At 34.9% G+C, this 25950-nt stretch overlaps 1 protein-coding gene across 5 annotated transcripts in view; it reads left to right on the top strand.

Moving 5' to 3' along the window:
* Epha5 (EPH receptor A5) overlaps positions 1 to 25950 on the top strand; it is a 308023-nt gene that overhangs the window by 264681 nt on the left and 17392 nt on the right. For all 5 annotated transcript variants that reach the window (XM_034508731.2, XM_076938719.1, XM_034508730.2 and 2 more), the window contains 3 exons: positions 12907 to 12968; positions 16231 to 16440; positions 19889 to 20038. In XM_034508731.2, coding sequence (XP_034364622.1) covers positions 12907 to 12968; positions 16231 to 16440; positions 19889 to 20038 — 422 coding nt within the window. The remainder of the gene's footprint in view (positions 1 to 12906; positions 12969 to 16230; positions 16441 to 19888; positions 20039 to 25950) is intronic.

Raw genomic sequence — 25950 nt, 5'->3', positions numbered from 1 at the left:
ATTGCCATGATGTCCTTTTGTGTACTTTGGTGAATAAATCTGTGTAATCGAAAATTATATTACTGAATAGACACATATTTTCATGTATTAAAATAATCATGTTTCAGAGTAGTACTTGATGCTCTAAATTATAAAATACATTCATTCATATTTACACATTCTTGATTTATTATAGACCATCTTTATACAACCGTGTACCAAGGAACTTAACAGACACAACTTCCTATAATAACACAGGCAAAATTCTCATATGTTTTTATGCATTTGTAGCATTTATTAGTAGGAAGTCAACAAATGATCATATGCAGATTATGTGAGTTCTATTCTAAAAAACGACACTGCAGAGGAGAAGATAGTTTCCAATTTTGGTTCTCTTAATGAAATATTCTGCTTGATGTTGCTACCCAAAGGAAGGTTATGTTTTAGGAAAGCAAATGTAAAAGCTGAAAATATGTCTTTGGTTTCAACTTCGTGATCTGTGTTAGCTGAAACTGTATTTCTCTTTTTTAAATGCAGCCCTTGATGTTCAACTTAGGAAGTCTTCAACTTGTTTTCAATTTACTATGTTGCGACTTACTTTATTTGTGTCCTTAATTTCATGCTCTCTGATCTGATGCTAATTTATTCAGCAATTATTCTCAACCTGCAGCACACAGATAATGAGCCATAAGAGCAACCAACTCTTGTGATTTTTCTGATTGAAGCTGAAGCGAGGAATCTGGAGTAGCACCCCATGAATGATGTCATTGCGATCCTTCTCTTTTATTCTTGCACTGCAGGTGACAAAAGATTAAGGACCCATTTGGATTCCTTCTATGATATTTTGTTATGAAATTGCATATATATGTATACACACACACACACACACACACACACACACACACACATATATATATATATATATATATATATATATATATAATAGGAACACTCTCATAATTTAAAAATCCCATATGTTCCAGCTTAATTGATTAATTTGTAGTGCAAGACACTTTGATGGATATACACAGTGGCAATGTTTACTATTTAATGAAATCCCAGAAAAAAAAAAAGAAATAAAGACCAAAATTATGTTTTTTCACAGTGTTAAAAAATTTACTTCTTTCAATTGTGCATATATTCATAAGTTTAAAGTATGTGTATGCATGAATGTGAAGACCATTCACATTCAAACTGAGATGCTGTTTCTCAGGAACCAACCATTCTGGCCTTTTGAATTGTTTTGTTTTGTTTGCTTTTTTTCTGTTAGATAGACTATCTCACTGACTTGGAACACACCACGTAGGCTAGACAGGGCTTACAGTGAGCTCCTCAGATACCCTTGTCTTCATCTGCTTTGCTCCTGCAGCTACAAATGCAAACTACTATGCTTGTCCTCTTAACATGTGTTTTGAAAGTCAGATTCAGTCCTCATGACTGAAGGAGAAGCAACTTGCTCTTTACATACTAAGCTATCTCACCATCCTACCTGCTTAGTTAACTTTATTCCCATGGGCCAAGAAGGTGACTAAGTCAATAAATTACTCACCAGGCAAAGATGAGAACCTAAAATCAGGCTCAACTGTCATTGAGTAACTCAAGCCTCCTGCTCTTATTTTGTAATTCCAATGTTGTGTAGGTAGAGATGACCAGATGTATGGGACTCACTGGCCAGACAGTTTAGTATTTTCCTACTGCTGTAAAATGCCATAGACTCAAGAAAGGGATAGAAGTTTCTATTGAGCTAAAGCATTTTAGAGTTTTATTTATTATTTAAAATATTGTAGAAATATATTTACTTCTTTTATGAAGTGGACAAATTTAACCAAATATTAGAATAACTTTAAAGTAGCAATCACGTTGTCTTCATGTTTCCAGGATAATGAGATACTCAGATTAATTGACAATTGATCAGTAAAGTATTAGGGAAATGATGATGGACTAGAAACATTTATCATTATGATCTTTCATGTTTTATTTATTTCTTAGAGGATGATTCATTTTATTTTTTTGGATGATTCATTTTAAATAATATAATGATTTCATTCACTCTTTGAGAGTTTCACAAAGTGCATCAAACCAGATGTGTCCACCCTCCGCTTCTTGCCAGCCTCCATTTCTGAATGCTGGACTTCGTATTTCACTTATTTACCTGGTTTTCTTTTTCTTGGAAGAGACAATTTCACAGCACATGTTTTTGGTCCTATGTCTCTTACAAAGACTTCTTGTGCTTTCTTCCACGATGTTCCCTGAATCTTACTTGTAAGAGTTGAGATGTGCATGTATCATTTATGGGTTAGTTGCCACAATCAGCTCCTTTCAACTCTGCACTTCTAGCCATTCTGAATTCTTTAATAATAATTCTCTGTTAAAAGGGGATGCTTCATTAATTAAGGTTGAAAGTACAACTTAAGTGCAGATATAAGGACAAATATTTAGAATATAGTCAGAAATTAGACTGGTGTAAGAAAGTGGAGATAGTAGATTCTCCTCCAGGGTTCTTGGCCTCACCAGGGTAGCTGACTAAATTTATATTTCCAGGTATGATTCATTCCTTAGGAAATGATACGAACCCCAATTTCATGCCTTTTGATTAGCCTCCCCTCCGATATAAACGCCACTATTTCATATGTTGGAATATCTTGCATTGATGGCCATTGTGGTTGTTTGTGATTGGAGTTGGACAGGACTTAGGCTGCTTATCTTCCCGCCTCCCCCCTTCCCCTCCCCCCCTCTCCCCCAACCCCCCACCCCCGCAAAAAACACAATTACAGGTCATCCTAAGGAAAAGGCTTTCTCCTCAAATCCCAAATTATTCCTTTAAGTCTTACATCTGAACAATGTAGTTTCTTCAGCAAGGGGATCTTAGATCATGTTTAGACCCTCATTTCTATTTTAATTAGTGTTATCACAGCAGACTTCAAGATATTCTCTTTTTATTTTTCTACATGAACTTCACTTTTTTTTAACTAACGATATTTTTATTGGATTTATTTAATTTACATTTCACATGTTATCCCCTTACCCGGTTTCCACTCTGCTAACCCCTTATCCCATCCCCCTCCCTCTGCTTATATGAGGGTGCTCCCCCACCCACCCATCCACTCCCACCTCACTGCTTTGGCAATTTCACAGCAAATTCTGCTCACCTGTTGCCCTCAGACGTTATCAAGCAGTGCCTTTCTCCTACGTTTCAGTCGGGACAAGCAAACACCTTAATTACAGCGCACACTTAACTTGATGAAATTCTGCTGTATTCCCACGCTCCCATGCATTCTCTTGCAGAAATTCTACGAAATTATTTTGCCCTTTCATGTTACTTCGTTCAGTAGCTTCACTTTCACTTGCCCTCCAATTTTAATTCACTGTGACCTTCTCCATGGGATCATAGTCACTTACTGTCACTCTTCCTTCAAGCCTGAATGTCTGCATGGCAACAGGTTGGTACTCTATGATGCAAAATAGCTACGTGAAGTACTATCTCCAGATCCAGATCAGCATGCCAGCTCAGAGGGCAAGCTGCAAAGGAAAGGAGCTCTTTCATTCTCATTTGCATGTTCCCAATCAAAGCCCAACCTTACAGAGGTTTCGCACATTTGCTAAAGGAGTAGCTCCCAGCCAGAGGCAGTCCTATAAATGGCTCTAGCATTTATTATTTATTATTTATTAGGACTGCCAATTGTTCTAGCCAATTGTTCTCACTGTACATTGCTCTATATTTACATTTGCACCTGGTTTAACACCTTTATGACAGAGCAAACTACTTCAAACGACTGTATTTATAATATCTATCTATCACAGGCTACAACACTGAGTACTTTTAAGAACTCACATAAAGGATAAACCATTAAAATGTATAATAGATAAAATTTGTTTTGAATGTTCTTAAGCTTCTTTGGCCCTATGTGCTACATATGATAAAATTAGGAGTTAAGCTACATACACATCAGGTATGTACTTAGGGACTGATAAATAATGATTCAAAAATACTTAACTATTTTTTATATTCAAAGAGCAAAGAAATGGGCTATTTGAATGTTACAGATGAAAACCAGGGAATGTAGCCATCCACTGATGCTCAGGTTTGGTTCTCAGAAGATGACCTTTGCTTGGGTACAAAAAGCTCAAAAGTGAAAGTATGCTATAGTTTAGATGTTTTATAGTGTAAAAATCTACACACTATATATTCTATTGGGTTTACAATAATATATTACTTATTCAATCATAACATTATTGGGTATATGAAAGAATAAATAAATTCCATTTATATAAAAATGTATAACTAATTCAAATAATGCATTTCACATTGTTTTTATTCTATGACATGGAGATAGGTCAGTTAGTGAGACTTGCCTTGACACACAGAATGGGAATCACAATTCAGTTCCCAGTACCTACTTACATAGCCTAGCCTGGTGGTCTGTAGCAGTTTTCCAAGCACTGAGCAAGAGGAGGCAGGCAGATTCTGTGGAATCACTGGCCAGACTGCCCCAATCATATTTTTGATTTGGTACTTGTTTTTTCTCTTTTTAGGATAGCTGCAGTCATTGAAGAAGTACATGCAAAATAATTTTTTAAAAATTAACAGCAGATATTCTTTCTAAAGAAAAGTAAGTTCCAATCATTTAGGGAAAAGAAATAATCTGTAACAATAGATAATAGCTGAATAACAAATCATTGTTAGGAAGGACTGATTTTAATTCACAAGAATTTCATTATTAAAAATGTTACTGGCTTTGAGGTTTTAGACTCTATACCTTCTTTAAAATAATTATTATAATTAGAACTAAACTTAGTTGATAATTTATTAATATCCAACTTCTGAAATATCAACGCAAACAAGTTTCTTGTAGCCTGAGAACGCCCATTTTTGAGAATATTTATGTTAATACACTTAAATGTTCTTCAAAACGTTTTGAATTATATCTTTAAAAAATTATCATTTCATCTCAGATGAAGCATATCGAGATTTGTTTATTTAATATTGGCTCTAATTAAAATTGCAGAACTTTACAGCTGATTTGTCATAATTTGTCAGACAGCAAGTAATCACTCCACAGAGTTAAAATGTATACGAATATTTCTACCTAGTAATTCTGTAGCTTGCTAATTTGTTTGTCTGCTTTGTTGTTGTTCTGTTTGCTTTTCTCTCTCAATAAGGATTATCTATTTCAATTATGGGAAAACTGCCTTATTTTTTGGTTGTCAGTGACCATTAATACTTAAGTAGCTCTACTACATTAAACCTTAGTTTTTCTTAAGATTAAAATAAAATCATTTTCAAACTGTTAAGGGTCAGTACACAAAATGGAATACAAGCTAAATACTGTGGAACAATAAAATGAAACTGTAGATACATAGCCATAGACAGGGGTATACATTTAGTCCTCTGCCACTTAGAAAGTGTTTCTAAAATAATCCCTATGACATTTGTTTTCTATTGAATTATGATACCTCTAAATGAAAGGCTCCCTAATAGCCTGAAGTGGTGTCAGTGTTTATTGATGAGCTAATGGCTTCATAAAACCAGATAGTATAAACACAAGTAACATAAGATTTAACTACAGATTTGTGATGTAGCCTTGTTTAATGTTTCTCAGAACTAAACTTGCCTCTTGGGTTATTGTTCAACTGCTAGATCTATTTCAATTGACTTCACTGGGGACACATATTTTCCATTTCTAACAAGATTACAGGCTGTGCCTCTGCTACTTATCATGGTCCACACTGTGAAAAGCAAGAACTGCACTGAGATTTCACAGAGATTTCTTTAAATAACTTTGGCATATGGGTAGCAAAATCGCACGATGAGAAAAGCAGTATTCTACCTTACTTAAGGATGGATAGTAGATTTTAGCATGCACACACACACACACACACACACACACACACAAACACACAAACACAAACCAAGCATGTTTTCTGTCATCTGGAATTCTAGATTCACAAACTCAATCAAGTACAATCATCAATCTGAGACCAGCATGCTACACATCAAGTCTAGCAGAAGTAAAGTACAGAATGAGTGCCAACCTTGTTCTCAAAACAAAGAAAACAAAATAAAACAACCAAAAATTCAACAACACACCAATTCATTTTCGAATACATAATTAAAAGTATGTACCGAAAGCTACCTTCCAAAAGAAAAAAAAAAAAAAACCCTTTAGCTCATTATCACTGACAAAATGCTCTTTAAAGGATGGCTTCAACTTCCACAAATAATTCCTGCACAAATGAAAACTTACTGAGTAGCAAGTCCTAGTTCCTTCTTCTCGTAGCCCTTCATAAAAGCAAACTACATTTCCATTTTTACATGTATTCCTTTTAGCCTGAAGAACCTTACATAATTCTTACAAGTGAAATGGGAATTCATTTCATAATAGATTGCCTTTAATATGTGTCAGGACAGGGAGCTTGAGTGAAGGGAGGGAAGTATAGACAAACAGATATATGCAGACAGGGACAGACACAGAGACAAAGACAAAGAGAGACAGTGAGAGAAACAAAAGGAAGATTATGAGAGAAGTTCAATTCCTCCAGAAAGGAGTCAATGTTTACATACTTGGTATGATGCAGTCGTGATCAGCAAGTCCATATAAGGACACAAAAAATTGCACATATGTTAGAGCATAAGATAGATTTGGTCTAGAAATATGTATTTTAAAAATTATCATCATTTAAAAATAATATGAACATTCCTTATATCTCCAGCTCTACTTTCTACAATGCTTTCTCTGGTCAACTGTAGTAACAGTCTTTTTGAACCTCACTTGATCTCAGAACTGATTGTCATATCACTATTACAGAACTTCAGTGACAATTAATGGCACAGTTTCTTGTAAAGCTAAGAATTTAATAAATTAATAAATAATAGCTAGCTTATGAACATCAATAATAAAAGCAGATTCCACAAATAATGTGCCTCTTTTGCATAGATCGCCTGGGGTAGGTCCTCGGGAAATAACACAAAGCAATGTTGAATATCGTCTGTGATTAAAGTCCTGTCTTGATATGCTTTATAAGTTCTTTTTATATGGATTTTTTGATAATATGCTTTCAAAATTATTGGCAGATCTACACCATTTCTCTTCTTCCAGCTGGATAATGAAAAATGATTTATACACTTTTATTGAATTTACAACGGTTAGAGTAAGCCATGGTAATTATTACCATGTCAGTTTTGCTGGATAGCAGCAACTGAGACAAAACATAAGCCAAAATAAATGTAATTAGCATTAAAATGACTCAGGCATAAAAAAATAATCGAATGGAACCTGAAGAGTCTTATCCTTATCAACAAAAGAATCTTGTACTTGTTTGCAAACATCCATTTTAATTGCTTTTCCATCATCATTGAAATTAGAAATTCATTTTGTGTCTCGCTCATACTTCTCAAATTACATTTTTGCTTTTGACATTTCAACCTGCACTATCATACCTAATTAATCTGACTTTTAAAATTAGATAATAGTGGTTGAAAAAAAATCACTTAGACAAGCCACCTGTCTCATTTGAAAAGAACCCCCCTTTTTTTCTAAACGTGTATTTTTTTCATTATTAGTTGCCATTCTGATTATAGAGGTCTTTTTTTACAATATGATTTTTCTCTTCTAAGTTTGGAGAACTGGAGGTGAAATTTAAGATACAAATTTACAGGAAATGAGATACTTTTTTGTAAGACATCTGTCCCACTTCTGCACTCTAGACCTTGGTACTCCACAGTTGTAAACAAGGTTGGCCTCCTGCAGATTTTATATCCAAGGTTTCAACCTGCTGCAGATGGAAATTGCCTGGGGGTGGGGGAGAGTTGCTTCTCTCTTAAACAAGTGCAGGCATTTCCCTTGCAATCAATCCTTTAAAAAATGAAACTATTCCCATAGCACTTACAATGTATTATATATGGTAAGCAATCTAGAACACAGTAAATTCAGGATGTTCATATGCCATTTGTAAATAGCATGTAATTTTATATAAGGGACTTAAGCAACTGCAGACTTGGTTATATGGGAGTGTTGAAACAATGCTTGACGGGTGCTAAGGGAAAATTGAGTCCGTTATTTATCTCTAATTTGTAACCACTACTAGTAAGTCTAAAATACACAAAGGCAGGCAGAGAAAGTAAATTACAAGGTGAAAAGAAATTGAAATTGCTTTAAGAAGATACAGTGCAAAGTACCACAAATCAAAGGTTATGGATACATAAGGAAAGAGCAGATACAGAACAGTGTTTTTCTTTCGTCGTTTTGATGTCTGTTTGTGACTATGAGTTAAATCAGTCTGTGATCTGTACAAGTCGGTCGGAATTCAGTTCTCGTAACTTATTGTAAGAGCAAAACCCTCTGGATCATTTCTGTAAGGGAAGGGATGGATTAGGTGGATTTAAAGGAAATAGCCTAACTGAGGGAAATTTTTGAAAACTTGGGTTGATTTCCAAAACTTAGGAAAGTCTCCGAGTCTCGTCAGCGATTACCTCCAGCAAATGCATACCCTTTTAGCCCTATTTTAGATGCAATTTATAGAAATACTGATACGTTGTGTGATAATGAGCTAATGTTAGACTACGTTCCCACATATTTCTGTCTGGTGAGAATTCAACTTTATGCCCGGTAAGCAGTGTTTTCAAAAAGCGAGCAAATATAACAGACACGTTTTTGTAACAAGATTCTTCAGTGGAATAAAGTCTGAAACAGCTTTGATGTTAGTGCCTAAGCCGTTTGTCTATCAGACCTGGAGGAGCACAGGAATTTTTGATTCTTGAAAGAAAACTGATTCATAAAACTACAAAATCCAAAATGATCTCTGAGGTATCAGATTAAGACTCAAAGAGCCCCAAACACGGTTCTTCTCATTTTAATATCTGCCTGACTCCTATTAGAAGAACCTTCACTATCATTAAATAAATTTCAAATTGGCAGTTCTGATTATAAGAATAAGCTACAAATATTTATTGACTTTTCTTCACGTTATGCTGACATAACTGCTGAAAATGTTTATTTTAATGCTTACCAGAGTCTCTCGCCAGCTGTCCTCCTTTGTTGACTCCCCCTTTCCTCCAGTCGCCCATTTTCAGTTCTCACGTCACAGATATTCCAGTGTTTTCTCTTTCATATTCCTGCTTTCTCTTTATGATTATTCAGTGCTTCACCTCCCACAGCACCCTTTCTAATCACTCCCTTTTATGGACCTTTTTCTTCTATTTGTCCTGTGTCTACACACATACACAGACACACACACACACACACACACACACACACTACACATGCACACACACATATACACCACACTATACCACACACTATTGTAAGTGTAAATCTAAGTTCCGTATATGAGAGAACATCTTACAGATTCCTATTTCTGCATCTGTCATTTTTTATTTAACAATTATTTCTATTTCCACCCATTTTTTTTGCAAATGTCATATTTCATTTTTGTTGCAAGAAATTTCATTGCTGATGCCACATGTTATTTATCCAACAATCTCTTGAGAGATATCTAGATTGTCTCTCTTTCCTAGCTGTTATGAATGGTTGAGCATCAGACATATGTAAAAATGTTTCTTTATGACTAAGAGTCTTCAAATAGAATAGTAGAACTCGATCATTTTGTTGTTCGATTACTAGTTTACCATCCTGATTTCCACAGTCACTTTATCAGTTTACATTCCTACCAGCAGTGGATAAAGTTTTATCTTTCCCTACATCATAACCATCATCAATTTTTGTTTCACAATTCCTGACTATTAGTACTTTGAAGTCTAATTGTAAAACAATAGTCCTTCCTTTCCTCCACGTATTTCATGATATAAGTACAGAAAGCAAGGAGTTATTTCCATTTTTCAACTTGAATTCTTTTTATGATCTACCTGGGCATATTGGTCAGACCCTTTTGAATGTTAGCCCCTTCTTATGACAATTTCTGGAAATATATCACATATAGTGTTTTAAAGGAAGAAATTGTTAAGCTTTAAAGAGGACAAGAAAAAAATTTTCTGCCTTTATAATACCATAACACTCCATTAAAAAATAGCCATTAATGCACTTCATAAGAACATAATCATCTGAGTGAGAAATTAAACTGTCCAACTTAGGATGCTAAACAGTGCATTTCAAATAATGAAAAATGAAGAATTCTTTCCTTCTATATAATTTTGTCAGATTTTCTATAGCTAACTTTGCACTTATATAGTCTGCTATGTTTAAGTATGCAAACTCTGTCCTGAACTCATCAATTCCTAAGTAAAAGACTCATCTTGAGAATATTATTAAGTCAATAACAGTGCTGCTCATAGTTTTGTAAATCCACTTCTATTAATAAGAAGTATAAAATATAAAATATAAATAATGGATATAAAAGTTAGTAAATTTTTTGTCAAAGATATTTTCTAAACTCAAGATAGTTTAAATTAATTAATTTTACCGAAAGTATTTTCAGTGTAAAGTAAAATGTTATGTGTTTTAAAAATTGAGATTATTATGGAATTTTAAATGTGAATTTTAAATATTTTCTCATCATACAGAGAGAATTTTGTTATTTTTTTATTCTCATTATTATATAGACATGTAAAAAAATCACACAAAATTCAGTGGTGATAAGATAGGATTTATTAAGGGAGGCCACCTACATCTATCAAGAATACTATCTCAGAGATAAAATGTTTATCAAATTTACAAAATAATACCAACAAAATCATGTAGCCAACTTGTAAATATTACACTAACTTCTTGAACAGATACTTGAGGGAAAATCACATTTCTGAGATAGACACCATGATTAACATCATTGTAACAGCTGAAAAACCAGGCATAGAAGACTTGTCCAAGCTCATGTGATTCATGTGATACTGAGTATATTAATCAGGTTACTCCAGGTTGTCAAATAAAATCGGCAGCAAATTTAAACCAAATTAACTCATGTGATTTTGGCTCCTGAGGAGGTATATGACATACTACTGTGAAACTGAAAGCCCTTGACAGTGCTAGCATAATGACCTTTGAATCAGAGGTCTCAGAACAAAGGATGAGTGTCTGCCCCAGGGGCCTGAGTATTAATTGGGGAGGAGGAGCTGGTAGTATCAGATCTAGAGTTCTGATCCCCTAAGCAGCATGAATGTCCATCTAAGCCTTTTTCGGAAAGTCTTTTTCTCATTTGTGTCCATTCCTTTGGGAACAGCACACACTGAGAGTTGATCTCCATGATTACAGCTATGCACCAATCTCTGAAATGCTCTGATTGACAAACCCAAAGTAGTTTTCCCGCTGCCAAAAATTCTTTAAGCTGCTCTACTTGAGACCTAAAATTAAATATTTTACTCAACAAGGGCCTAGCAGCTTATCTTCAGAGTCAGTGTGGAAAAACCCCTGTCTACTTGTATAACCCAGGTATAAATCTCTTCCATCATGTGAATCTCTTCCATCAGATGTGATCATTTCTAAAACAACCTTCACATACCTCAGAGAATTAGAACAGGCAATTGTGGAAAGTGGCTTGAAAAACATGACATGCATAGTTGAGAAAAGGAAGAAAAGAAGTCTTAGAAGAAAGATGTAAAGGGCAAGAAAATATATTTCCTGAGTTTGTATTGAATGGATCATAAATAGGACAGTTAGATAAGATCATTTTTAAGATTGTTGGGGAAAAGCATGTTCTAGGTACTTTGGTGGGTATTATTGCTATATTGTACAATTATCTCAAGTGAAGTAGAATTATCACTTTTTACACATGAATCAGTATTGATTTTGGCAAATGTATGTATGTTTCTTAAATGCAATTCTATTCCTTCACACTATTTTCTCCTTGATTTAATATCATCATAGAGTAAACCGTCATCACATAAAAAAAAAAATTATGTCCTGGGGCTGAGGAGATGGCTTCGTGAGTACATGTGTGATATACAAGAATAAGTACCTGAGGTCAAGTTACCAGCATCTACAAGAAAATGACAGCAATGGCTTGCTTGTAAATCCAGTGTTGGGGAGCAGAAATAGGCAAATCCTAGGAGTTCCCTGACCATCCACTCTATTTTATTCACATAAAGCTACAGGCTCAATTCAATACTCTTGCACTGGTTAGTTCTTTCTCAACCTGACATAAAGACTAAGTACTTGAGGGGAAATTTTGATTGAGGAAATGTCACAATCAAGTTTGGTGCATAGGCGTATCTGTATGTCTTTTTATATTTTTCTTGTTGGTAGATGTGAGAGAGCAAACTGTAAACGGTATCACTCCTTTGCAGTTGTCCGGAGGAGCATAAGCAAGGTAGCTGATTGTCAGCCTGGGAGCAACCCATTAAACAATTTTCCTCCATAGTCCATGCCTCTTATCCTGACTGACATGAATTCTCTATATGTTGAAGTATTCTCAGGATATATAAAGTCTAGTGAACTCCTCAAGTTGCTTCTGGTCAAGCTTTTATTGCAGCAACAGAAACAAACAACCTTGCCTTAGTTGGTTAAGAGAGTTTTAACCATGTTATATAGATATTCTTCTTAATTCTAGACCACACAGATGAATCCACGTATTCTCATGCACAAGTTCATTCATATACAAGTTCACACACACGTTTGTGTGTATGTGTGTATGTGTGTGTATGCAGCTAAATATAACAACAGTGGTGAAATGAATATATATTCGCATGTGCAAAACCACAACCACACACACAAATATATAGAGACTGCTAAAATATCTGGCTTCTCTATCATAGATAATAGTTTTGTAGGATTCTGTCGTTGATGTTGTTTTGGTGTTAGTATCGTTTCCAGAAAAAGAGAGAAAGAATATAAGATTGTGAGTAGAGGGAGGATCTGGGAGCTGTTGAGGGTGTGGGAAAAACATGACCAAAACATATATTATTAAAAAATAATATAGAAATACTTAACCAAGAATGTAGCCCTCTCTCACCACACTTGGCTCCTCTGTGTTTCTTTCCAGGTAAACCTGTGATGATAGTAACAGAATACATGGAGAATGGCTCCTTAGACACGTTTTTAAAGGTAAGGATTAGCCTTAGTGTAGCTACCTATTGCCATATGTATATTCTTCATGAACTGAAATTAAAATTGAGCAAATTTAATGGTAAAGTTTTAAATAGATTTAAAATAAAATCGGCAACACCATTACATGCCACAAGTAATGTGTATTTGTAAGGTACATATTTTTCCCAGAAAACGTATACAAACCCATTTATATGCTCCTATAATTTTATTTAAGTATATGATTACTTTAAAGAAAATGAAAGTAGGGATGAATAGAGAAAAGAAAGGATCAGAGGTATTGGGGTAAATCTCCAACCCAAATAGAACCAATCAAAAAAGCACAACTCAATAATTATGAATATAAACTGCAAGCCTAGATTGCACAGATTTACCACTACACTCTTTTATTCCCCAACTATGAGATCCCTTATAACTTGCAGTTTTTCCAGGCCATATCTTTCTCCTCCATTGTCCTCCACCTCTCTCTCCTTTGGTCTGCCCCACCACCTCCTCTCCAAGCATCTGTTCCCCTTCCTCTTTTTCTCTTCTCCTCTTCCTCTCTTTCTCTCCATTCTCCACCTCCTCTTCTAATACCTAATTACCATGCTCCACTGCGAATACAATGTAGCAGAATAAGTATCCTGCTACATGGAGGTAAAAACAGAGAAAGAAAGAAAGAAAGAAAGAAAGAAAGAAAGAAAGAAAGAAAGAAAGAAAGAAAGAAAGGAAGGAAGAAAGAAAGAAAGAAAACAAAACAAAGGACAGTAAAAGAATAATAAAAACAGCAAATAAAGTTCATACAAATACCCAAAGTATTGAAATACTTTTATCTATTCTCTGTCATTTTTATACATGTATATGATGGTTTTGATCCTATTCATCCCCACACTTAACCATGTTTCACTCGCAGTGATCACTTTCTTTTTACCAGCAAGTTCTCACTCTATTAGATTGTCATAAATTCTGACTCTAGTAGATTGTCATGGTGTGTGTGTGTGTGTGTGTGTGTGTGTATGTTTGTGAATACATGGGTTTGATGTGTGCATGTATGTACATGTGTGGGAGAGTGTATGTGTGTGTTGCTGTGTGTGTGTGTGTGAATACATGGGTATTTATACATGTGGGAGAGTGTGTATGTGTGTGTTGCTGTGTGTGTGTTTTGTGTGTGTGTGTGTGTGTGTGTGTGTGGAGAGAGAGAGAGAGAGAGAGAGAGAGAGAGAGAGAGAGAGAGAGAGAGAGAGAGAAATAGAAAAGTCAAGTCACTTGCTGGAGTGCACAACTTGCCAGTAGCTACCACATTGAAAAAGATGTTGTGTTTTCCAGCTAATTCTCAAAGAGGGAATAGGCTTTGTTGATACCCTCCCCTATACTATAGAATATTGAATATAGAATATAGAATATTGAATAATGCCATGTTGTTCAGATTTTGTGCATGTGACCACAGCTACAGTGAGTTAATTAGTGCTGTGACTAAGTCATGTTTAAAAGACAGAACTTCATAGCACTCCTCATTCTTTATATCTTGCACCCTTTGCCACCTGTCTTTCATTGTGTACCTTGTCCTGGAGTGGGTGATATAGATGCACTCTATATCAACATGTATGGTAATGAACATTGAAAAAATGTATGTAAAATGTTCACGTGATATCAAACTAGAGTCTGTAAAGCATTATTATGTGTCAAAGGATCAGCAGAAAAGTGATCTGCCTGAGATTATAGCTAATTTAATCATGCATTCTGGGCTTCAGGAATCAAACCATTATATGTACATCTGCTGGTTTTAAATATTGATATCAAGTCACTTTATTTGTAAATAGCTTGTTTAAAGTAATTTCACATTTTCATATCTGAGTAACTTATAGTCTGTAAGTTTATAAATTAAGTCAATATAGTGGGCGTTGCTTCTTATTGAGGAAAAGGACTGCTATGAAATTGTTGGCAACTTTGAAAGAGTCTGTGAGGAATGCTTGTCATGTTTCATTATTATGTAAAGTTTCTATTTTAATCCTCAAGCCACACCAATGTACCACAATATTACCCGTTTACATCTCTTCATCTGCTGGTTTTCCAGTCTCTAAGAGTTGCATCATCAGTTTATTCAAAGTGATTCAAGCAATTAGTGAAGCTTTATGAGTTCACTTAACTTTATTGCATCTAATGTCTTTGAAAAAGACAACAAATTTCCAGAAAGTGTTGATATTTTCCCACCCAGTCATCAGTAATTATCCCTGCTTGCACACACCCTGCAGAACGCCCTGCATTTTCTCAGGATATTCCACCTTTACCCATCTAGATAGCTTTTTTAAAAAGTACCACAAAGTATACTCAGTGTTAACCAAAGTTGGCACTGGGTTGGAACAATGAGCAAATTTCTCTGAGGTTTGACAATAACGAAGATGCAGTGCATAAAAGAAAAAGCAAAAGTTGACACGGTTTGAGTATTCAAGTAATTATTGGTGTTATAGACTCACATGCCATCAGAGATATTACCAAGGCAAAAGTCAAAATGTTTACCTCTTGAATAGAATATGTAATAATCTATCATTTTTATGTATCTTCTTTATATTGCTTTTATACACATTTGTAGTTTATGGCAATTAATAATTAAAGGGTTACATAAAAAATTCTTATAAAATGATAGCATGACTATTAAAATTTTTTTCTTGAACAACCCATCACCAGACTCTGAGTATTAGCTATGAACCCACTTTGGCTTGAATATATATTTTCGTAACGGAAATTATATCCTTAATGTATTTGAACATATTTGTATAATTCCTATAGATTTTGGTTTACAGCTATATGCAAAGCATACTTACACATTTATTTGTTTACATTTTTATTTAATGGCTTCCTCCTTGTATATAATGAATTTTAGTTCTTTACATATTCTATTACACTATTTCCTCCCTTTTTTCTCCCACTGAATCCTCCTTTCTGAAATGCCTATGTTTGCAGTTTCTCTCTCTCTCTCTCTCTCTCTCTCTCTCTCTCTCTCCTGTCCTCTCCTCTATCTCTCTCTCTCTCTCTCCTCTCTCTGTGTGTGTGTGTGGTGTGAACTGAAAGAGTTTTGAAGGACTTTCAAAAGTCTTTGCTTCATTTGACCAGATCACTATAATCACTTAAGTTTGTGGTTTCTAATATTTTTCATCTTCTTGAGTAGAAATTGCATTTGCATTTTGAAATGTGTTAACATTAATTTGAAGATTGAAAGAAGGCGGTTTCCAAATTTTCCTCCTGTGAATTGTACCTCTAGCCTAACGTTACACTGTCTTTGCAGAAAAACGATGGGCAGTTCACTGTGATTCAGCTTGTTGGCATGCTGAGAGGCATCGCTGCAGGAATGAAGTACCTTTCTGACATGGGCTACGTGCATAGAGACCTTGCTGCTAGAAACATCTTAATCAACAGTAACCTTGTGTGCAAAGTGTCTGACTTTGGACTTTCCAGGGTACTGGAAGATGATCCTGAGGCAGCCTACACCACAAGGGTAAGATCTAACAGAATGCATTTCTCACATACTAGACTAGAGTCATTTAATTTTTAAAGATGTTAAAAGAAGTAGCAAAAAAGGCATACCTCCAAAAAGGCCCAGAGCAGACAGAGAAAAGATAAGAGAATCGAGAGAGAAAATAGAAAATCCAATTCTACATTCTTTTAGTACAGCAAATTCAAATGTTAAACTTATATAATTAAAGTATTTACTTTCCAAATCTCAGTAAATTATTATTTTTTTCTTAAGGCCATTATGATGGTTAGTTTTATGTCAATGTGACTCAAGCTAATGTCACTGTAGAGAAGGGAGCTTCAAATGAGAAAATGCCCTCATAAGATTGGCTTGTAAGCAAACCTGGTAGGCCTATGTTTTAGTTAGTTTTTTAGTTAGTAATTCTTGGGGAAGGGCCCAGCCTATTATAGGTGGTGTCATCCCCGGGATGGTGGTCCTGGGTTCTATAAAAAGCAGAGTGAGTAACCACTACAAGGAACAAGTCAGTAAGCCCCACCCCCCCGGCCTCTGCATCAGTTCCTACATCCAGGATCCTGCCCAGTTTGAGTACTTTTTCTGATGTCAGTTGATGTCAGTTGATGAACAGTGATGTGTAAGCATAAAACAAATATATCCTTCTCTCCCCAAGTTGCTGTAGTGTTTTTATTGCAGCAATAAAAATCCTATCTAGGACATATGCAAATAACACAAATTCTGAATTCATAAAGATTCAATGTCTGTGTGTGTGTGTGTGTATTTGTGTGTGCTATAAAGTATTTAAAGTACAATGCAAATTAAATACAGAATTTCTTATATTAAAATATATATGTTTACTTGATATATTTATGAAGAAAGGGTATGGGTGTATGTATATATTAACACATATAAATAGTATTACTGGAAAATTTAAATTATCTGTAGTATGGTGTCTTCAATTGTGAAATAAGTAAAAAAAAAGTATTTTATTCATCTCAAATTTATGTGGTTGGAAAACAAATTTCACTTCTTGTAAAAGTTTTAATTTTCTGGAGCTACTGAAACGTCTCACTGCTTGATTTAAAATGGATAAGAACTATTAAGCCACATCTATGGAATACTAGTTATTACAGTATAATAGCTATCATAAATATACAGCTTATGGCCAACAAATTCTTCCCTGAAATAATGTGATACAAAATTAGCCGAAGAAAACAGTGACTATTTTTCTAAAGAGAATTTGTGTACCTGTCCATTTGAACCTTTTAATAAATGTTTAGGGAATTCTAAATAATTTCAATATTATCACCTTGGTACCCTCAATATCTAAGTATTTTTTAAATGAACTATCTTTGTTTCAATACAGAATGACACTCTCATCATCTCTAATTCATAATTTATAATTTGTGTATTCCATGTCTTTTTATAAAATTATAGGGTAAAAATTGGTGTCTAATAAGAAGTTCTTTAAGAGATTATGTGGTTAGTTTGTTTCATTTTGCCAACTTGGACTTGTGGCACATAGATTTTTTGAGGATTTGTAACATGGGGAAAAAAGCAAAAGTAATTTGTTTAAGCAAACAAAGACTTCCAAAGGTCATTTCACTAAATCAATGAATTAATTGATGAGGCGTTTCTTCTCTTCGGACACCATTACTACCATCATTTTCATTAAATGAAAACTCAATGAAGAATTCTCCTGGGGTTAGAGTTGCACTTAATAAAGTTGGCCCGTGCAAGATCAAGGTTATGGAAAGTCCATTGCTGTTGTGATGGATGGGTGTCTTAGTTAAATTAAAAGTAGATTTTCTCCAAGGTCCTTGTCACTGTGTTATGCAGCGGCACGTGAAGAATAACCAGAGGCCCTAATACATTCAAGGCTTCCTTCTACTAAAGTAGTGTGGCGGCAGTTTGTAGAAAACATGTGTAATGAGAAATCATCGGGTCCGTGGATCTCAGAAGTTAGTGATGCGCACGCACTGTTCCAGTAAACAGTAGAAGGATTTAGGGATGAGACTCAGCATGATCAATAAAGCACACATTGGAAAACGTAACGGTTTCCCAGCACTCTGGATTCTCAGTATACTAAGACAAGCCGACGGCTGGGAGTCACAATCTCAAGGCCGGTCTAGTCACAAAGCAAGATTTTATTTCAAAATACAGAGCAATATAAATGTGATCAACAGCTGGAAGTGGTGGCAGCTGTTACGAGCACACACTGCTCTAGTAAAGAACATGAGTTAAGCAGGAGTTAGGTTCCTAACATGCACATCAAGCAACCTAAACCACCTGTGACTCCAGCCCTGGGCGATCTGGGACCTTCTGCAGTCCCACCATTCATGGGCTCTCCCCGTCCAATAAACAAAAGTAAAAATAATTTAAAAATAAATAAATAAATAAATAAATAAATAGACACATGAAAATAAATGAAAATAAAATAAGCATGTCTTGTACGTTTGTGTGTTTTATATATGCTTACTAGGCAAAACAACTTCCAAAAAATATTTCAGATGTATTATCATGAGTGCGTGTGGTGTGTGTGTGTATAAATACATTAAATCTAACTTTTATTCCTTCCAAAACTTTGATCATAACCTTAAACTTATTTCCCCCAAAATCTTGAAAGTTTGGTTTTGTAATGGAAATTTCTCTCTCTCTTTTTTGTTTTTTGCTATTTTTTATTATTCTTTTTCTACAATGAATATTCTTTTTACAAGAAAATCTCTGAGTCTCTTTCAACAGGTACTAGCAAGTAGATAGAATAACTTTAAAATGAGATTTTTTTTTCTGAATACCTCAAGCTCAATAAACTCTTGATTAGTTCAATTAAACAATAGCATTTCTTAGGTTCAACATTCTAACTAAGCAAAAACCAAAGTATGCCATTAAGTTAAGAGGAGAAAAGTCAAGCTTTACAGAAATAAAAGAATGTCAAGGGATGGATATCCTTTAGTGTTCAGTATGTAGAATTTCCCTGCTTGTCTTACAAGCTGTTAAGTATCTCAGGGCTTTCTTTAACAACTGAGACATCCCACTTATAATTCTGCACTTTAATAAAAGGCACGCAGAGCCCTTTACTTTTACTTAGGGTCCTTTACTTCCCCAGTGCTCAGCACACACTGTACTGATGTGCTTGAGTACCTCCCGCCTCTACTCAGCACTGCCATCCTGAGCACTGTAATTGAGATGTAGGCCCTGTATGCTTTCCAAGCGTCAAACAGAATTTATAGCAGAAACCTTCCCGACAGCCAATTAGTTGTTAGTCTACAAGTGCTCATGGGCTGGGAGATGGGAAAAGAGACTGCCTGCTGTCAAACAGATTCACTTAAAAATGTTACATCTCTTTCTAGATCTTCTCAAATAAGACACAGTATCCCTAGATGCCCTCGAAGTATGCAAGAATATAAATATATATGTATATATTAATATTTATGTAGGAATATATATATGTATATGTGTGTGATTTTAATTTTAGGGAGGCAAAATTCCAATCAGATGGACTGCCCCAGAAGCAATAGCTTTTCGAAAGTTCACCTCTGCCAGTGATGTCTGGAGCTATGGAATCGTAATGTGGGAAGTTGTATCTTATGGAGAGAGACCCTACTGGGAGATGACCAATCAGGATGTAAGTACAGAGACACTCTTTCTCTCTCAAGTTGAGAATGAAATGGTTTGTCCTCTGAGTCTAGACTCTTATAGTATTTTAATTGTGGAAATGACAGTTACTAGGAAAATATAAAATACTTTGTTTACAGTCTGGCACATTTGTTGCTATGGAAATATTCTTTATGCAAGAGCTAAACGTGAGTTGAGGTAAAAGAAAGTAAATCGAAGTTAGGGAGAAAAAACCCCTCAAATCCCTTGTCAAGTAGATTTAGCTGTACCACAGTGTGGCTTCACTAAGTTCATGTTCGTATCATTTCTGAAGATGAAGTAGGAGCAACCGTCTAAGAATGAGTGCTGAACGGCTAACATTTGAAATGAAAGATGAGTTGTGCTTTTAATAGGTAGAAACGTGAATATTCTTCTTACAATAGGAATATAATTAATGTTTAGGAGTATATAAGGCTAACATGAAAGAAACCATTAAATAGTTTTCTTTCCAAGTTCAAATGCTTATGTTATGATGGCTAGGAGAGACATAGTTTTAGCTTTGATCATTTCTCATCATTAATATTCAATACATCCTCTTCAATTCTGGATTATACTGAAATTTAATATTTTCATTCTGCTAATAATTATAAAAGCATACAAGATTGTATTGATCCCTTGGAGCAATGATTCTCAACCAGTGGTTCACAACCCCTTTGGGGTTCAAATGACTCTTTCACATGCTCCTATATCAGATTTCTTGTATATCAGATAGTTTCATTAGGACCCATTGAAGTAGAAAAAGTACACTTATGAAGTAACAGTGAAAATAATTTTATGGTTGTGGGGTCCAAGCTCATGGGTAACTATAGTGAAGGATCACAGCATCAGGACGTTAAGAACAACTGCTTAGTAGTGTGTTATTAACCATTTACCAACTAATAGCTCATCATTTACTTGTGAATTATGTGTATTGAACAATCTTAACTCAATAGTGTATTTATCAGAAACATTGTTTTTGTTCTCCAATTCCTTCTTGTATCCTAACATAGTGACATCTTCTTTCCTTTGTGTGCTGTCTGGGGTTCATAGAAGATACTATGAGTTTGCAGCTCATTTTGTTTGCAACAACAATCCCAGACAAGCAATTAACAATGATGTTTGAAGCCCTGCCAAAACTATATCTCAGGTGCATTTCAAGCTATGTGCCCCAACTGTGGGCCATAGTAACACAAGTTATGCAATTACTTGTTCCTTTTCCTTTACACAAACCTGTACATGGATTAATCTAGATATGTCTAAGTAGAGAAGCAGAAAACTTTAGACAAATATGATTTTTACTGATAAGTTGTTAACACCTGTTACGAAAAAAACACCTGGATATCAATATATATTCATACTTATTATTTAGGGTATGTGTCTATCTATGTTCTACAAAGACACTATTTTCTGGAAAGGCCAAAGAGGACAATGGAGTCTAGCTGACTTGTTACAGCTACTATATCTTGCTGCTCAATTCCCTTCTCATGATTCCTTGCTTCACTATGCCTGTGTTTCTTGCTAAGGGCACTCCATTGCTCCAACTTTGGAATGATTAACCCAGGCTGTAATGCCAAGTCTGTATTTTTGAATTTTTCTTGAGTGGATAGCCATAGAAACATCTCAGCTTTCTCTGAATTTACATCTTAGCATTTTCCTCCCACAGCATCAGCAGATGATATTGATGAGTTTCATCACCCCTCTGTAGTCAGCTAATGTTGTTATAGTTTATTTTGTAACCAACTCACTTGGCTTCAGAAAGTGAGTATTGACATATACATCTTTACGACTAGTGGAGAAGAGTCTCTATTGTCTTCAATTTTGAGGTTAAAGGCATGGAACTACATCAAAAATGTTGTTCAATTCCTACAATATGTGATTGTCTATAAATGCAACTTATATAAATAAATATTTTAAGATTATATTTGTGCATGTATACTTAACACATTACAGAGGTGTTATTATTCTTTCTCTTGTTTAATAGAAAACTGGGGCTTAGAAAAGCTCAGTGATTTCCTTAATGTCACAAAATAATAAAATTTAGAGTGGACATATCAACCTTTTCACATACTTTTTTTAAAATCTATGATTTACCATAATTGCTATGATTTATAGAAATTAAATTATTATGTACTGATGCTGTTTGTGCCCCAACCATATCATCCTTCAAAATGAATGAAGCATGAGATGTAAAATTCAATACATAGTGACTAAACTAGATTGAAGATAGCTAGACAAAGATTTGTTTTCTACAATTTCTTTTTCATGTAAATACCAGATGCTCACATCATCTTTGCACCATTATAGTTTTGCTTTTAATTTGTGCCAAGGCTCATTTTTTTTTCTGTGCTGTCACAAAGCCCTCAAATGATGAGTCATACCATGTATGGATTCTATAGAAATATCATTCCCTTGTTTGCCAGTCTTTAGAATTACTTTCTACCCATTCTTGTGATATTTTGAATTCTGACTCAATAGTCCTTCTTAATTGTGCAATGGATCCTTCATTCCATACATACCAGATTTTTATATTATATCAGTTAGAGTTAAAATTATAATAGATGAAGTCATAGATTAAACTATGACTCTGATTGTAGATGAATTTTGCTGTGTATTTTTATGGATATTTTCTAAGATTTCTCAGAGTCCACACACAAGTCTACACTTGCCGATGTTCAACTTTTCTCCACAAGTCTCTCCCATTTTAGCTATACCCTCCAGGATACCCAAAGCTTATCAAATTTGCTGAATTTTCTAGGGTTTGTTCAAAGTCACCCAAGCTAGAGTCATCGGAGGGCAGGGAACAACAATTTAAAAAGAAATATTTTGGTAAGATTGGTCTTCAGTCAGGACTGAGGAAGATTTTTTTTCAATTGATGATTGATGTGGGAGGACTCAGTCCATTGTGGTATCCCTAGGTAAGTAGTCCTAAAGTTTATAAGAAAACAAACTGAGAATTATGCGAGAAGTAAACCAATCGGCAACATTTCTCTATGGCCACTGCTTCAGTTCCTGCCTCTAGGCTCTTGCCTTGATTTACTGCCCTGATTTCCCTCAGGAATGGACTATAGACCTTAAGCTGAAATAGATCCTTTCTCCCTCATTCTGTGTTATCATGACAATAGAAACGTATGACATTGTCAAGTACCCTAAGTCTAAGAATAAGCTTCAGTGCATGTTAGCAAACTCTGTACTAAAAGCCACTGGTCAACTTCACAATTTGGCAGGTAAATCTATAACAGTGCTTTAGTAGGTGGACTATATAGTCAGTCGCATGAAAAAAGACATTGGGTACTGGAAGCTGAAGGACTTACGGACTATATACTCACCATTCTTCCCATTGTGATCTATATGTATATGTATCTCATGTACTGAATCTTCATCATTATACCTTTTGGATTTTTAATTCTTTGGTGATTCATAGCTTATTTGGTACTGTAGCATTATGCAATATTTCTGTCATGCCTGCTATCTTTGTTACTTTTATCATTAGTCCTTATACCCTGTTATTTTATGTTCCTTATTTCACTTATTTCAGGTTCATATTCTGGGGGGTATCATTTTCTAACTAATATTTCAAGAAAATAATAGAAGGAAATATCAATGCTGTACCTTCAAGTATAATATAAGAAAGAAAACTATTAGTAAGTTTTTGGTCGATCTACTCATCTATATGAACCTCACAACAAATGAACATCTACTCACAAATCTTTCAAAAAAGTGCCTCTTAGTACAATGTAGAGTAGTATTTGTTTAGCTTTTAGTCATCAGTGACATTTCATTTCTGGATACTGTACTAAGTGGATTATGCTTCAACTTCTCACTAAATTTTACACAAACAACCACAAAGCAGAAACACTGAACACAATAATCACTTTCATTGATGGGGGAGGGGGTGATGAAGAAGAAATCACATAACAAAAGTCAACCTCAGAAATGATTCCACAATTTCAGAACTTAGGTCCTAAAATCATATAATCTCTACAATTTGATATTTATTTATTAACCATGATATTAATTCCTGATATGATCTGACTCAAAAGAGGGTTTTTGTTATCATAAATTGTAATCTTACAAATTCATAGAATATACTCCAAATCTCACAGAACCTTCCTCTGTGCCAGGAAGAAGAATAATTCAGAATTCAGTAATCATTTTTGATTCAGAATTGCTTCTGGCATCGCAAAGCAAAGGGCTTACAATGAAAATGCTCAAGGATGAGTGAGCTGATTTTAAGAAACATGAAACCATGAACTCCAAATCACTGATAGTATCCTATAGTGGAATCTAGTTTGTTACTAGAAAACATTTTAAACGTCAACACTTTCCATAACACAAAATAAAAAATTAATAGTTTATTATATAACACTTTTTTATTTAAACACAGTGACATTCTCTGGTATGTTTTCCTGAATATGTGAGTGTGTATGTTCTATTAAAAATATAAATTCAAAATAGATTATAATTATACTAATCTGGTTTCTACTCCTGCATGTCATTTACTTTGTCTTTTCTTAGGCAATTTATTTTCCATTCATTTCCTTTTAATTCTGCAAGTGCTAATTCAGTAGATTTATTACTGCTTTTGATATACTACAATGTCCATAACAGGTCACAAGAATATAGAGCTGTAAAGTGCATCAACCTACTTTTGTAATGGGGGTACCTTTACTACCAATCCTAATTTTCTACCCACGAATCCAATTTCTAATTTTTGATATGGATATTTTATACATATAGGTATATAACAGATTCTATAAATCACAGTAAATAACTGGTTGTCTGAGTGCATTCTATATTATAGTAACAGAATATTTAATGCCAACATAGAATATACTTTAGTTACTTTTCTACTGTTACTAAAATACACCACAACAAAGGCAACTTGTAAATGAAGTTATTTAATTGGGCTTCTAATTTCATAGGGCTAGGGCTTCATCAATTCTGGGCAGCATTGCAGCAAGCAGTAAATAGTTTGGCTGGAGAGGCACTGAGAGGTCACATCTCAGTCTACAAATAGAAATTAAGCAAGTACCCCTAGTGACATAGCCCTCTTTAAAATTAAAAGAAAACCAAACACAAACCAAACAATCAGACAAAACCAAGTTACTTTCTTCTAAAACACAATGGTATGGAACATACATTAACATACTGGGTGGGGGTGGGGTGGGGTGGGGGAGATAAGGAGTAAACCAAAATGTAACACAGGAGAAATACCAAATCCTGTAGCTCTCTATCCAGTGTCTAACCATTTAGATAGCTCTAGCTTGGCAGTTTTAATTCTTGTGATGTGCATCTCTGGCTAGTTCCACTGTCTGTATCCTGATTTCTTTGTCGTATATCTAATGGCTTTTGCATGACTAACATTTTGGAGACTTCAGTGAGATCCTGGCTTCATGTCTGCACCTTTATGCAATGACCTCTAGTGTCTTTAGTCCTCTCAGAACATTCTTTCATGTTGGTACTGCATTGGTGCACGTTGACTGGCCCAGCAGTTCCTGGAAGAGCAAGATTACTCATATATCTTTCCTGGCTCAAAGGCCAGAACTACATAAACAAGAATGCAAAATTTGGCTACAAATTTGGGGTGTATCCCGGCCTCTTGAATCATATTTACAGTTGCTTTGACTTGTATTCTTTTATTAATTAATTATTTTATTTATCTACATCACAAATATTGCTCCTCTCATTCCAGTCTCCCTTCCCATAGTGCTTCCCCACATACCCTCTTCCTTTCACTTAACTTCCTCCCTGGCATCCCCTTTCCCTGGGGTATCAAGTCTCTACAGTATTAGAAGCACCTTCTCCCACTGAGGCCAGATAAGTCAGTCCTCTGCTACATATGTCCCAGAGACCTCGGAAAAATCCATGTATGCTCTTTGTTTAGTGTCTTAGTGTCTGGGAGCT

The sequence above is a fragment of the Arvicanthis niloticus genome, chromosome 7 (genome assembly GCF_011762505.2).
Source record: "Arvicanthis niloticus isolate mArvNil1 chromosome 7, mArvNil1.pat.X, whole genome shotgun sequence".
Taxonomy (NCBI): Eukaryota; Metazoa; Chordata; class Mammalia; order Rodentia; family Muridae; genus Arvicanthis; species Arvicanthis niloticus.
Note: the sequence above shows the minus strand (reverse complement) of the source record. Positions and strands in the feature narration are given on the sequence as shown.